The 14,277-nt window shown below is 44.8% G+C and overlaps 3 protein-coding genes across 8 annotated transcripts in view; 2 read left to right on the top strand and 1 right to left on the bottom strand.

The window, feature by feature from the left end:
* Window positions 1–4,132, top strand: part of SLC7A6 (solute carrier family 7 member 6) — a 32,405-nt gene extending 28,273 nt beyond the window's left edge. For all 6 annotated transcript variants that reach the window (XM_070388126.1, XM_070388121.1, XM_070388125.1 and 3 more), the window contains one exon: window positions 188–4,132. In XM_070388126.1, coding sequence (XP_070244227.1) covers window positions 188–282 — 95 coding nt within the window. In that variant the 3' untranslated portion in view covers window positions 283–4,132. The remainder of the gene's footprint in view (window positions 1–187) is intronic.
* On the bottom strand, window positions 3,477–11,744 carry SLC7A6OS (solute carrier family 7 member 6 opposite strand). The gene is made up of 5 exons (XM_005896521.3): window positions 11,518–11,744; window positions 11,112–11,390; window positions 5,666–5,869; window positions 4,966–5,086; window positions 3,477–4,235 (listed from the first exon to the last, which is right to left on the bottom strand). Exons 1-5 carry the CDS (start codon window positions 11,710–11,712, stop codon window positions 4,111–4,113), a joined length of 924 nt encoding a protein of 307 aa, XP_005896583.1. The 5' UTR covers window positions 11,713–11,744; the 3' UTR covers window positions 3,477–4,110.
* Window positions 11,745–11,768: 24 nt separating this feature from the next.
* PRMT7 (protein arginine methyltransferase 7) overlaps window positions 11,769–14,277 on the top strand; it is a 39,792-nt gene continuing 37,283 nt past the window's right edge. The window contains exon 1 of the mRNA XM_005896520.2: window positions 11,769–11,888. The gene's annotated coding sequence lies outside the window, so the exon portion shown is untranslated. The remainder of the gene's footprint in view (window positions 11,889–14,277) is intronic.

The raw sequence follows: 14,277 nt of genomic DNA, 5'->3' as shown, positions 1-14,277 counted from the left end.
TCTGGTTGGGTATGGAGTAGAGAACAGTGAGGTTTGCTGGGGGTGAGCCTGGCACAGGGTGCCCAGGGGACAGGTGGGAGGAACCACGTACTTTAATCAGCCTTATGTTGTTATGTTGTTTAGATTGGGGCTGTCATTCTGTCACTGAATATCAGTTTGCTAAATTCTCTTCTCTATTTTCATTTAGCTGCTATCACCAAAGTCACCCAGAAGCTTTGCTTTTGCGTCCTGACTGAGCTAGATGTAGCTGAAGAGAGACAGGCTGAGAGGAAAACTGAGTAGAGGCCAGAAGTGATATCCCCCAAGGCCTGGAAGGCTGCTACCTGGGGCCACAGCCACCGAAGTCCAGATTACAAGACTGTGTGGACCCAACCCTTTTGTGCTAAAGGAGGGCTGTTGGCCCACATTATGTAAGGGGGCTCAGGGCTGATGGCCTGCTCAGGTGTTCACTCTCATTGGTAAGCTATGGGAGGAATCTCAGGGTCTGGGGCCAGCCTGAAGGTGGGGACTTCAGAGGGTGGTGGTGGGAGAGGACTTGGGCAGTAGGGGAATGGTGGTTCAGTTTTGTTCTGGTGAGTACAAACACTTACTTGGTGAGTTGCACTGGGGGAAGAGGGAGTGCTAGGTTAACAGCTGGGGCTGTTGGTTTCTGAATTTGACATTTGAACCAGGAGTTTCTCTGAAGGGGATGCTCTGTGGGAAGTTTTCCTCTGACCAGGTCCAAGCACCTGACTTTAGAGGTCTGAAATATTACCATTTCTTCCTCTGGTTCAGAATCCTTCCCTGGGAAGAGGGTTGTCTTCCATTATTTATTGATATTATTTAATCCAGAACACCAGTTCCAGCAAAGCATTGGTCTTCATTAATTTACAGGATGTAATAGGCTGATTGTATTTAAAAATTGAAAGTACCCCAAAGCGAGTCCCTCTGACCTTAGAGGTATCTATGTGGTGGTTGGTGAGACTCTGACCACAGATTTTTTTGCTTAGTTTTAGCACAGTCTTCTGGAAAGATTTTTTTTTTTTTTTTTACTCCTGTACCAGTTACACTTTAGTATGTAGATAGGTCACACGTTAACAATCACCTGGCTCAAGTCCAGGAAGGACAGATGAACAAATGTGGGAGTCAGAAGCCTGGTAAAACTGCTACTTTGAAGGCTAATCCTTTATTTTACTTGAGACCTTAGTTTTTTGCTGTAGTTGGTAAATCCCTGGTTTCTGGTATGAAGTCTAAGAAGGCAGAAACTGTTCTAGGATTCAGGTGAATCACTTGAATTCTTTCAGCTGACAGTGGCTTAGAGACCATTTCCGGGACCCAAGCTGACAAGTAAGTTGTTCCTCTCTGTAAGGGCTGCTATGAGGGGCTGCTGTGCAGACCCATGCAAGCCCATTGTGGTGCTAGAAGTGGTCATTTTCCTGGAAACCTCACATCAGGCTGCATCATCCTCCTTGTCCCCGACACCAGGCTTTGTTTACACTCTGAGCCACTTTGGTGTGGGTCATCTGGACACTGCAGTCCTCTTCTGCCTGCCTCCCCTTGCCTGAGGTTTGGGGGAGCTGCAGTCTCAGGAAGAGCTTGGTACTTGTGGGAACTTGTTTTCTCCCTGTGGACATCAGTGACGACTCTGGAATAAAGCTGCTTCCACCTCCACCTGGCTCTTCAGCAGACTCATGATCAGAAGCAACTAATTCTGGTGCTCAGGCTGCGCTTTAGCTCCCAGGTGTGGCCAGAGTGGTACATCTGACCTAACGGATGTTCCTTCATGGGCCACCAGGCTGCATTGGATTGGACAGCCGTCCAGTGTTGCTTCCAGAAACATCCTGGACCCAGAAGAACCTGCTGGCTTGGTGTGCCCCCATGGGGTTCTTGTCCTTAGGTTTTGAAATCAGTCAATGATAAAGACAGGAACTGTGAGGCAATCTACCTTTCTGAGCATTCTTCTCCACCATACTGGCCCTAGCTGCAGACAAGGGAGTGACCTTGGTCATACTTGTTCAATTAAGGCAATTTAGGGGAGCATGCTCACAGCTGCCTTTGGTTCAGGTTATGCCTCTGTGAGAACACAGGAGTACATTCCTCCCGTCATGGGTTGTGGATTTGCCTGACAACAGGGAGTCTTTTGCAAAGGCTGACTTGCCCAGACTATGTAAACATGACTCCTGTCTGACCCAAGCTGGCACCTATCCCAGGGATCCTCTGGAGCTAATCCTTTGAGTATGCTTGTCTTGAAGGATCCCCCACCCATGCTTTAATTTTCTTCACTGAAGTAAATGACCAGCTTATCTCAGGAACTTATCATCTCCCAGTGGCTGCCAGGCAAGCAAGGACCTCACGCTCTAGGTTCCCTCATACTTGCTTAGTGAGCCAGGTCACCCCCTCTCATTACTGGATGGTGACTGTGTTCTTCCCCTCTGTGTTGGATACAGACTTCTCCCAGGAACCCTTCTGAGGGAGGGAAGCCAGAGACTCCCTACAGCACTACAGCTTTGTTGTATAATTAATTTCTTCGAGGTCTTTGTTGTTGATCTCCTTCAGTCCTTCTCATGGTGTGCTAATCCTTCTGCAGTGGGTACAGTTTGTGAAGCTGTCAGCCCTTTAATATTGGCAAACTTTAAAGAGTACATAAGAGCAGTGAGCACGTTATAATAGCAGAGTGGTTTTCAATCCTTTGCTTCTATGCCTGCAGAAGACTGAGATGACTGGTATTAAACCTGGAAGTTGTTGCCTGTTGCTTGCAGCACTGAACTGCACCTTAGTGGATACTTAGGATAGGAAACCAAGTCTGTCTGTTGGTTTTATAACTGCAAGAGTAGGACAGAAGTGAATCACTTGAGGAGGTTTAACAACTTCATGTAGTTAAGAATATAGGCAAAGATGTACATAAAATAGAAAGTGAAATGGGTGGAGGTAGGATAGAAAAGTAGAAATGCTTATGAAATCTTAGAATGGGCAGGAAGACATTTCCTTGTTTATCTTCCCTTGTGAGAGTAAGTCTGTGCCCCAGGGCAAGAGGGCACACCTTGAATCGAAGGTTCTGTGTATTGTTTCCCTAGACCTGTGCAACATGGTAGCTACTAGCTATAAAGAGCTAAAGTATTCAGTTCCTCCATTGCAATAATCACATTTCACATGCTCAATAGCTGTATGTGGCTAATGCACAGTGCAGATAGAGAACATATTCGTCATTACAGAATGCCATCTTAGTCAGAGTTAAGGCATTTGGGTTTGGAAAGGAGTAGGGACAGAGTTTGCTTACAAGAGATACCAGTTTTGGTAACAATATTGGTCCTGTTGACAGCAGTTTGGTTTTGGTGACTGCTGTGACTAGTTAAAACATTTCTCAGTGGAAAGCCAAGTTTAGGATGTGCTTTGCTTTTCCTCACTTGCTTTATGTCCTCAGTGTTTGAAACTTCTCACTCCCTTTTGGCAGGTGTTAGGGGAAGCAGGGAATATGGTGGGAAAACATGTAAGACAAATTTTACTTGCTCCCAATGTTCAAAGTTTTTATTAAATACATTTACACATACCTTGTTCCTTGGCACCACTGCCAGAGGAAACAAGCAATCTTTACAAGTGTTATCAGAGTCAGGAAGCAGGGAGGTAGGGATAGCTGTTTAAAACCTCACATCACAGGCAGATTCTACTTCCTTTCCTAATGGCCGTTACTGTCCAGTCTGTGCCACTATAAGGGACTCACTGCAGCCTTTCTAGAGTCCCTCTATCAAAAGAAACTGGCTTTTACTAGAGGCAGGTAACCTAGAAAAGCCCAGGCTTAGTGCTGATAAAATAAGAGACTCTCTCCCACTTAACTGGTTTCAGCGTAGGAGGAGAATGGGAATGCTGGGAAAATGCCTGGGCCAGGAAACTTCGATTTTATAGCATTTCCCGCCTGTGGACTGCAGGGTTGATTGTGATCAAGATAAATGGGCCCTACAGATAGTAGAAAGGACATTCCCTTAGTGCATGTTTTCCCTGTGGTGGAATGGTGCTGGTGGATATGCTTTTTCCTTCCCTTTATTAGGCTAGGAGGATGCTAACTACTGTGGCGGACCCTACGGTCACAGATCCCCCAGGGGCTTGTGGTAGAACCTCGTGGTTATCACAGCATCATCAGTCTGAATCGAGGTCATGGGAGCTGTCATAGTCAAACTCCCTCTGCACATCCAAAGGGTATTTGCTCCACATTGGTGGTCTGCTGTTGTCTCTTTCTTCGCTGCTGCTGTAATTGTCAGAGCCTAGAATAAAATAATAAGAATGGGCTCTAATTGTATGGTTTTCTAAATGACCACAAAAGTCCCTTCCCTTCTCAAAAAGTTTGTTTTGTATTATAAAATACTTGCTAGAATATAGAACAATTAAAAAAGAAGCAATAAAATTCTTACCATGTAAACCAAGCCCTTTAACATTGGAGTGTTTCATCATTTCTCCCCTAAATATGGGACTTTTTTAAAATTATAACAGTTGTAGTCATATTACACATCTAATTTTGTTCCTTGCCACTTCCCCAGTAGAATATTCGTAGTTGAATTGTTCCTCTGTTACCAAACACTAAGAAATTCAAGGAATGGTGGTGCCAGAGCATCCTTCCTTTCTCTTCCCCGAGGTACCTAGTCTGTGTTGTTATACTTGTAAATGCAACAATTTACAAGTATCCGAGAAAACCCTTGGACGACTCCTACTGATGAACCTCTCCAGTACTTTATTCAGAGTAGAAGGGAAAAGGACTGTTGGTAGGCAATGACAGAACTAAGGATTTGAACCTAGGCCTGACTGACATTATACCTCCAGCAGCCCCCATGGAAACACTGGTCCTTCCATCTCCTACAGCTCCAACAGCTTATGGTTGAGCTAGTGGAGCTCAAATGGCAGAAAACGAAAACCAGCTAAGACATACCTGTCAATCTTGCTCACAACTCAGTCCCAGATCACATCAATCCCTCCCCAACCAGGGCTGCTATTACCTACCTCTGGAATCTTCATCTTCGTCACTGTTCTCCTCCTCTGGGTACTCATTGCGCCAGTTATTCTCACTGTTTTCATCATCTTCATCATCATAAATGTCCTCTGGTTGTTGATCATCATTCACCTGCACATCTCAACACAAATGTGAGTGTAAGTCAAAACCTCTAAAGGTATGCTCTGAGGGAAGCTATTAGCAGACCAACTTGGAGAGACGACGTTTAAGGGTGATGTGTGAAAAAGAGAAAACAGAGCAGTCTGCTAGTGGCTATAGTAACCTCTGCTGCTGCTGCTGCTGCTGCTGCTAAGTCACTTCAGTCGTGTCCGACTCTGTGTGACCCCTTAGACGGCAGCCTACCAGGCTGCCCCGTCCCTGGGATTCTACAGGCAAGAACACTGGAGTGGGTTGCCATTTCCTTCTCCAATGCATGAAAGTGAAAAGTGAAAGGTGAAAGTGAAGTTGCTCAGTCGTGTCCGACTCCCAGCGACCCCATGGACTGCAGCCCACCAGGCTCTTCCATCCATGGGATTTTCCAGGCAAGAATACTGGAGTGGGGTGCCATTGCCTTCTCCGATAGTAACCTCAGGCATTTATAATAAATTTTTCCTTTTAAGCAAGGGTAAGAACAATGATCAGGAATAGAACCTAGGGAGGCAAAGCATGTGATTGGGTAATAAGCTTAGGCTGCTTCGTGGGGCCCCTTACCAACTCCCACTCGTGGCTGTAGGGCTGCACAGAGAGGATGTTCTCAATCCATCCTGGAGTCGCCCTTTCCAAACAGTAAATGTCATACACAAAGTCGTCCTTTTGTTCTTTCTGATGCCCAGAACTTGGTCCACATTGAGATACATTCAACCCCTCACGGATCAACTCTACACAGTTGCAGAGGATCACATCTGGGTCAGATTTCTGTAAAGAGAACAGGAGATGATACATGTATAACCTAAAACATGGATGTCCCAAGAGGAGGAACCTAAGAGCTTGGTGAAGGAGGCCTTCCTGCAGTTCTACGTTGAATTCAAGATTCTTATCCCCATGGCCAACTAGTCTTTTTTCATTTATCTATGAAATAAAAAAACAGTCTATAAAATTAACATGTAGTATTACTTTTAAGGGAGAAGCTCACAAGATAGTTGCCTAGTCTTCTGTGGGTTGACACAAGAGAGCCCAAAGGAACACTAGAGGAAGGGGAGAGCCAGCACAAGTGGTTCATCTCACCCCAGGCTCTGCTTCTGCAGGTCTTCTCTGAGTTCCTTTGGTATGATGTTCTCCCTTTGGAGATCCACAGGCCCACTGCAGCGCCTCTATGGTTGACAGTCAAATGGGTCTGTATTTTGTGTGGCCACCTCTAGGGGCATAAGGGCGTTTCTTGGTACCTGGTGACTAGTACCAGCCATCACCCACCACTAGCTTGCTCACACTGACATCCTGCTTTTGCTCACAAACTAGGAGGGGACTCGATAATCCTTTTTCTGATAGTTTGAGAGATGTACTGCCCCAGAACAGAATTTGCCCAGGTAAGATGTGCTCCAGTGGCAAGAGGCTGTGTTATCCAGGGTCAGATCAGATCAGATCAGTCGCTCAGTCGTGTCCGACTCTTTGCGACCCCATGAATCGCAGCACGCCAGGCCTCCCTGTCCAACACCAACTCCCGAAATTCACCGAGACTCAGGTCCATGAAGTCAGTGATGCCATCCAGCCATCTCATCCTCTGTCGTCCCCTTCTCCTCTTGCCCCCAATCCCTCCCAGCATCAGAGTCTTTTCCAATGAGTCAACTCTTCGCATGAGGTGGCCAAAGTACTGGAGTTTCAGCTTTAGCAGTGTTCCTTCCAAAGAACACCCAGGACTGATCTCCTTCAGAATGGACTGGTTAGATCTCCTTGCAGTCCAAGGGACTCTCAAGAGTCTTCTCCAACACCACAGTTCAAAAGCATCAATTCTTTGGCACTCAGCCTTCTTCACAGTCCAACTCTCAAATCCATACGTGACCACAGGAAAAACCATAGCCTTGACTAGACAAACCTTTGTTGGCAAAGTACTGTCTCTGCTTTTGAATATGCTATCTAGGTTGGTCATAACTTTCCTTCCAAGGAGTAAGCGTCTTTTAATTTCATGGCTGCAGTCACCATCTGCAGTGATTTTGGAGCCCAGAAAAATAAAGTCTGACACTGTTTCCACTGTTTCCCCATCTATTTCCCATGAAGTGATGGGACCGGATGCCATGATCTTTGTTTTCTGAATGCTGAGCTTTAAGCCAACTTTTTCACTCTCCACTTTCACTTTCATCAAGAGGCTTTTGAGTTTCTCTTCACTTTCTGCCATAAGGTTGGTGTCATCTGCATATCTGAGGTTATTGATATTTCTCCCGGCAATCTTGATTCCAGCTTGTGTTTCTTCCAGTCCAGCGTTTCTCATGACGTACTCTGCATATAAGTTAAATAAACAGGGTGACAATATACAGCCTTGACGTACTCCTTTTCCTATTTGGAACCAGTCTGTTGGTCCATGTCCAGTTCTAACTGTTGCTTCCTGACCTGCATACAAATTTCTCAAGAGGCAGATCAGGTGGTCTGGTATTCCCATCTCTTTCAGAATTTCCCACAGTTTATTGTGATCCACACACTCAAAGGCTTTGGCATAGTCAATAAAGCAGAAATAGATGTTTTTCTGGAACTCTCTTGCTTTTTCCATGATCCAGCGGATGTTGGCAATTTGATCTCTGGTTCCTCTGCCTTTGTAGCATGGGTTAATTTGGAAACGAGAGGGACATGCTGCAAGTCACTCTTGACGGGTTCACCACTGAGAGTTGTACAGCTCAAACCAAACACCATATGGGGGGAAGAGGGTGTGTCCCATGGTCAAGGCAGATAAAGGGAGAGCAATGTTCTCATCATTTACAAGCTGTACAGCTCAAACCAAACACCATATAGCGGGGAAGAGGGTGTGCCCCATGGTCAAGGCAGATAAAGGGAGAGCAATGTTCTCATCTTTTACAAGCTAAACAGAATTCTTCCTTGTTCTAAAGTTAAGAAGAACTAGACATGTCAGGTTTTGTGAAGACTCTTGACCAACCTCAAAGCTGTTTACAAGAAAAGTTCTGACTGTAACTCACAAGTCCACAGACCTCAGTTCAACAACTTATGCAGCCATTAAATATTAAAAAATTTACAGAAGTTAGCAAAACAAAAGTGCTAGACAAAAAAATAAACCAGTTTTGTTCCAATTATCTTTGGGATGGGGGTAAAATGAATGCATTTTCTCCTACTTTATTTTTTGGGGCTACACCTGACCAGGGATTGAACCCACACCCCCTGCAGTAGAAGCAAGGAGTCTTAACACTGCACTGCCACCCCTCCCTTTATTTTGCTTTCTTTTCTTCATAAAAGAAAATAAAATTTTAATCTAGTCTATGTATTTCTTTACCTATATTTGCAATTATGCTACATTCTGTTGTTAAAGTATTTTCCCATCTTGCCAGTCTTCATGGTTACCAATTTAGTGGTCTAACCAGTTGTATATGTCAGTTTCTATACATAATTGTTAGCCTTCATACACAGCACTATGATGAACGTGTCATTTCTTGCATTTGAAAAATGGAGATAAGAATACCTACCTTATATGGTTTTTGTGAGGATAAAATGAGTTAAAGTAAAAAAAAAAAAAAAAGAACCTAGCATAGTACTGGACACATTACTTAGTATACAAACAGTAGCTTTTGTTAATACCATAGCTATTTGCTTCTGTGGAATTATTTCCCTAGGATAAATCCTGGGGGTGAGATTGCTATCACCAATTTTAAATTTTCTTTACATTTCTGGATGGCTTTAGAGTGCAAACAATAAAAATAGGCTCCAATGTATTTTTAGGATGCTTGATATTACTGTAAAGCCCAAAGGCTTGCATAAATTTTAAGCACTACAATCATGTACAGTTTTAATCAGAGCCTCGCCAACAGTGCTATCAGCAACCCTTTTCCCAGTCATCTAGTAAGCATAAAACCTCGTGTGCTTTCTGTTTAAATTTATGTTTTTTAATAATCTGCAAACATTTTTGATGTGTTTATAGTTTGTACTGCATTGTTGGGAAAACCTGTGTTCAGATCCTTCCTAGCTTATCTACTAATTTTTCTTAGATTATTTAATGGGCTATTTAACTGACTTGATTCCACTGAACATGGGTTCACTTTTAAAATGTGTAACTTATGACACAGTCTGGAATTAGTTTTGATAAAACAGATGGCTATCATGTCCAGGTATACTAGTAATACAATTAAATATTTTTTGCTTGATATATTTTAAATTTAAATTTCATTTGGGGGGGGCTTCCCTGGTGCCTCAGTGGTAAAGAACCTGCCTGCCAATGCAAGAGACATGGGTTCAATACCTGTTACATGAAGATCACACATGCCTTGGAGTAACTAAGCCTGTGAGCCACAACTACTGAGCTTGTGCTCTACAGCCTGGGAGCTGCAACTTCTGAGTCCACGTGTTGCAACTACTGAAGCTCGTGTGCCCTACAGCCTGTGCTCTGCAACAAGCCAAGCCACCACAATGAGAAGATCGTGCACTGCAACTAGGGGGTAGCCCCCACTCACTGCAACTAGAGAAAAGCCCAGGCAGCAACAAAGACCCAACATAGCCAAAAACTATTTTGTTTGTTTTTCATTTTTTAAACTTCAGAAACCATTAAAAAGAATGATATTTGAAAAATGTTTATCAAGAGAAGGCATACCTTAGATTGAGAATTTTCTATTTCTCTGGTCTTATGCATGTAGTTGACTTTGTTTTTTGGAAGTGAGGTACTAATTTAGAAAATGTAATTAGTAGAAAGTGACACTGAATTAAATGTGAGGAAGACTTGCGTTCTAATCCTAAATCTGCCTCAAACTTGGTATGCTACCCAGGCCTGGTCCTTTAATCTCTTTGATGAGTTTTCCCATCTGCTTTATTTTTACATTGGTCAAAATCTCCAGCGATTCCCCATCTCAGGATGAAAGGCAAGGTGTCCTTTCAAGTACTGACCTGAAAGGATCTAGCAGATACCCTCTTCCAAAATTCCTTACTATCTTCTCCCAACTCATTGGGCACCAGGCACATTGACCTTGCAAACATCAGACAAATTTGGCTTCTGGGTCTCTGCACTTACAGCTCCTCGGTATGGAATCCCTTTCCCCAAGACATCTGCAGTGCCCAGCCATTCACCTCCTTCAAGTCTTCACTCAAAAGTCATCTCAGTGAAAATGACACTGAAATGGGACCACACTTTTCCTTTTTTCTTTGCCCCTTTTATGGCCCATATCACCATGTGATCAGATCAGATCAGATCAGTCGCTCAGTCGTGTCCAACTCTTTGCGACCCCGTGAATCGAAGCCCACCAGGCCACCCGGTCCATCACCAACTCCCGGAGTTCACTGAGACTCACGTCCATCGAGTCAGTGATGCCATCCAGCCATCTCATCCTCTATCATCCCCTTCTCCTCCTGCCCCCAATCCCTCCCAGCATCAGAGTCTTTTCCAATGAGTCAACTCTTCGCATGAGGTGGCACAAGTACTGGAGTTTCAGCTTTAGCATCATTCCTTCCAAAGAAATCCCAGGGCTGATCTCCTTCAGAATGGACTGGTTGGATCTCCTTGCAGTCCAAGGGACTCTCAAGAGTCTTCTCCAACACCACAGTTCAAAAGCATCAATTCTTCGGCGCTCAGCCTTCTTCACAGTCTGATGAACTATGGAATGAGGTTCGTGACATTGTACAGGAGACAGGGATCAAGACCATCCCCAAGGAAAAGAAATGCAAAAAATCAAAATGGCTGTCTGGGGAGGCCTTACAAATAGCTGTGAAAAGAAGAGAAGCGAAAAGCAAAGGAGAAAAGGAAAGATATAAACACCATGTGATATCGAATTTATATGTTTGATGTTTCTCTTCTCCACCTGCATGCTGGGTCCTCATTGCTGTACCTACAAAACCTAAGAATCATACTTGGCACAGAGTGGGCGCTGAGTAAATGTTGAGTGGATAACCTAACCTGGAAATTGTGGCTATCAAGCTGGGTGGATCATCCATCACTAAAGTGAGGCCACGTGTACCCTCTTTAACTGTGTGCTGACTTTGCGCAGAGAAGCCCAGAGGTCGACTCTGGGGCTGTACTCACTTTGCAGGAGATCGCGGCGGCGGCGACCTCTGCATCTTCTTCGTGGACCAGGTCTAATAGCTGAAAGTTTGCGTCGTCGGCGGCTTTTGCGGTTCCTGACGCATCCTCGGACTCCAAGCTGTCCGAGGGAATTCCCGAGGATCGGCGGCTAAAGACTACTCTGTAGCGGCCTTCCTGTCGGATCTCCCGAGCAGAAGCGCGGAGATGATGGCGGATACGTTGCTGGCTGCCCTGGGACGGGCGCAGGGCGGCCCGCAGGAGCGGTTGGACTGGCTCCTCCTAGGGTTGGGGAGAAGTAGAGGTGTGGGGCGGCATAAACAGGGGTTGGTGAAAGGGTCACGGATAAGGATGCACCCCAGCTGTACCCTAAGATCCCTTTCATAGCGGCTCCTTCCCGGCCCAATACCTGTGAGCGCACGGTGGCCACCAACTGGAAGACATTATTTTCTGCTGCTCTCTCCAGACCCTCTGGAGACGTCTTTGGAGTTTCCAATTCAACTGCACTGGAGCGGAGGCGTTTACAAGCGAGGACCAAAGCCTCGGCGGGCTCTGTGCCGAGCTTCCGCTTCACCCGGAGAACAGCTGTACTTCCAGCCTCCATAGCGGCTGCCGTGGAGCACTGTGGGAACGTGTTGGGTGTGACGGAAGAGCTCTTCAGTTCCGCTTCCGGGCCCGCCCCCGGCACACTCAGAGAGTCTAGGGAGGTCCCGCCCTCCCACGCCTGTAGAGGCAAGATGGCGGTGACGGAAGAAGTGAATGGAAGTGTTCCCGCGTCGGGTGAGACGCTGGACGGGTTGGGAAGGTGGGGTCGCGGTTGAAGGCTCGAATGCAGCCAGAAACGTACTCAGCCCACGGCCTCGGTCGTACTTGAACACTGAGGTATACACCTCTTCGGGACTCCGAAGGAACTTCTAGAGTCCGCATGGGGAGGCTCAGAGCTCCCGAACGGCGGTAGTGCGGGTTTCTAGGGGGTCCCCGCCTCTGCCATTCAGTCGGGTAATTGCTTCTAGTTTGGCTTGTGACTGAGCACCTTCGCGGGGAGTACCTGGCGCCTCCTCTCAGCGACAGAGACCCGCACGTCAGTCTTTCGGAGCTTCAGCTATCGCACCCTTGACTGGTCCATGGTCCCCTGGTTCATAGGTCTTTCCCAGTCACAGTGTTCTCAGTAGTTGGAAACCAGTCTGTTTACCACACATTGGTCAGAGAGTCCCTGTAAAAGCGTACACCCACCGTTTGTTGTTCAGTCGCTCAGTCGTGTCCGACTCTTTGCCACACCCGCCGTATATACTCCTTTGCTTAAAACCGTTGAGTGGCTCTCAGTGTACCTAGAACAAAATCAAAACACCTTTCCAAAGTCAGCATGGCACAACGGTTTGCAGAAGCCCACATGCCTAATCTCCTATCATTTCTTCTGCTCAAAGTGCTTCAGTCACTCAGACTTTTGTAACTCTGCACCTAATTCTTGACATTTTACGTCCTGTTTTTGGAAAAGTTGGGGTAAGGATTCCTGAAATATGAGCACTACACTATCATAGCTTTTAACCCCGCTTATCTTTCAGGCCTCAATTTAGATGCTATTTTCCTCAGAGAACCTTTTCATAACTTTGTTATTCTCTTTCATAGCACCCTATGCATTTCCTTTCTTGCCCTCAAGTAGTCTGTAATTATTTTATTTACTCTCTCTTATTAGGATCTATAAATTCTTGGAGGACAAGAACCTCCTTTCTCTTTATGGTAGTCCTCCAGTCCTAATACAGTACCTGGCATACAGAAGGTGCCTAGTAAATTTTGAGTGACTGAACCAGAGGTCTACTCTGAAATCTGACTAGTAAAGCAATTAGGGCTTGGCAGTTGATTTCCATCCTCTCCTTGTAAATAACCATGTGATTACACAGCTCTTGGAGAATGAGGAGGAGATTAGAGTATCCTGAATCTAGATTGTGGGCTCCTTCTGGGAGAGAGGATAAGGCATAGTAATACATGAGGAGATTCATGTGTGGAAGATACGTAGTGTTCACCCAGAGAGGTTACAGGACATAGTTTCTGTCCTCAAGCATTTGTTTAGATTTATATGAAACCAGTGACTTCTCTACAGTTCTGAAAAGACACTGTGGTCCTAGTTACAGCCTCTGCAACATCATAGATGAAAAGAGAATTCCATAAATTACAATACTTTACTTCCCCTTAACCTTTAAGTGACTTCACGATTGATTGCATGTGGACCAGAGGATAAGGGTTTTAGGAATCTCCACAATATGGACCCCATCAACATGTTTGACTTCTTGTTCAATGGAACTTCAGGTTAATTTATTAGTTCACTGTGCATGATTTTTTAAGCCTCTCTAATCTGGTGGAGTACTTTCTCCCTCCCTTCCCCCATCTAAATCCTACCCATCTTTTAAACTTCTTTCTACTACAGCATTTGTTGGAAGTGTTTTCTAAAGCATATTACAGATTATGGTAGTTCTAGATACTCTCCCTTTTAATGACATTAGCTTATGAGATATGTAGAGCTGATTCTAGCAGTGCTTTTCAAGCTGTAGGTTGAAACCCTTTGGTGAGTTATTAAAACAATTCAGTGGATTATGACCTGCATGACAAATAAAAATTAAATAGAGTGGACTATATCAGAGGGTCTTGCCTACATGAAGACTAAGTAATTGTTTTGTGAAACTTTATATTCCGTGTGTGTGTTGTGTCTCAAGGTAAAATATATTTCTTACTGGGATTGTCAGAAAGCTTGATAACCACTAAATTAGAGACTAGATATACTGAAGTAGAGTTTTGCTGAAGGACTAATTGACTACTTTGAACCAGGCTAGTGACTGAGTCTTTTCAGAAAAGATTGTTACCCATCCTCTAGTATAAGAATTCAGTGTTTACTTAGTTTAGATGACTTCAGAAGAAAGTCAGTAACTCTGGCCAGTAAAATGCCTTACAAATGTTTAGGGTCTTGCGGAGTGGGCATTCTTTTTAAAGTTTACAGATGATGGATCAGTGCTTATCAAGAAATGAAGGAAAAGGTAGAACACTTACTGTTTTTTGAATAATAAGAGGGAGGGCACTGTGAGAGGCCATGTTTGCTGAGAAGAACCTTCAGATTTTGAGCTGTGGGATTTCTCTCTCAGAAATAGATCTTTGGCAGGAAACAGGCCATATAAGACAT

Source organism: Bos mutus, chromosome 18 (assembly GCF_027580195.1).
Source record: "Bos mutus isolate GX-2022 chromosome 18, NWIPB_WYAK_1.1, whole genome shotgun sequence".
NCBI lineage: Eukaryota > Metazoa > Chordata > Mammalia > Artiodactyla > Bovidae > Bos > Bos mutus.
Note: the sequence above shows the minus strand (reverse complement) of the source record. Positions and strands in the feature narration are given on the sequence as shown.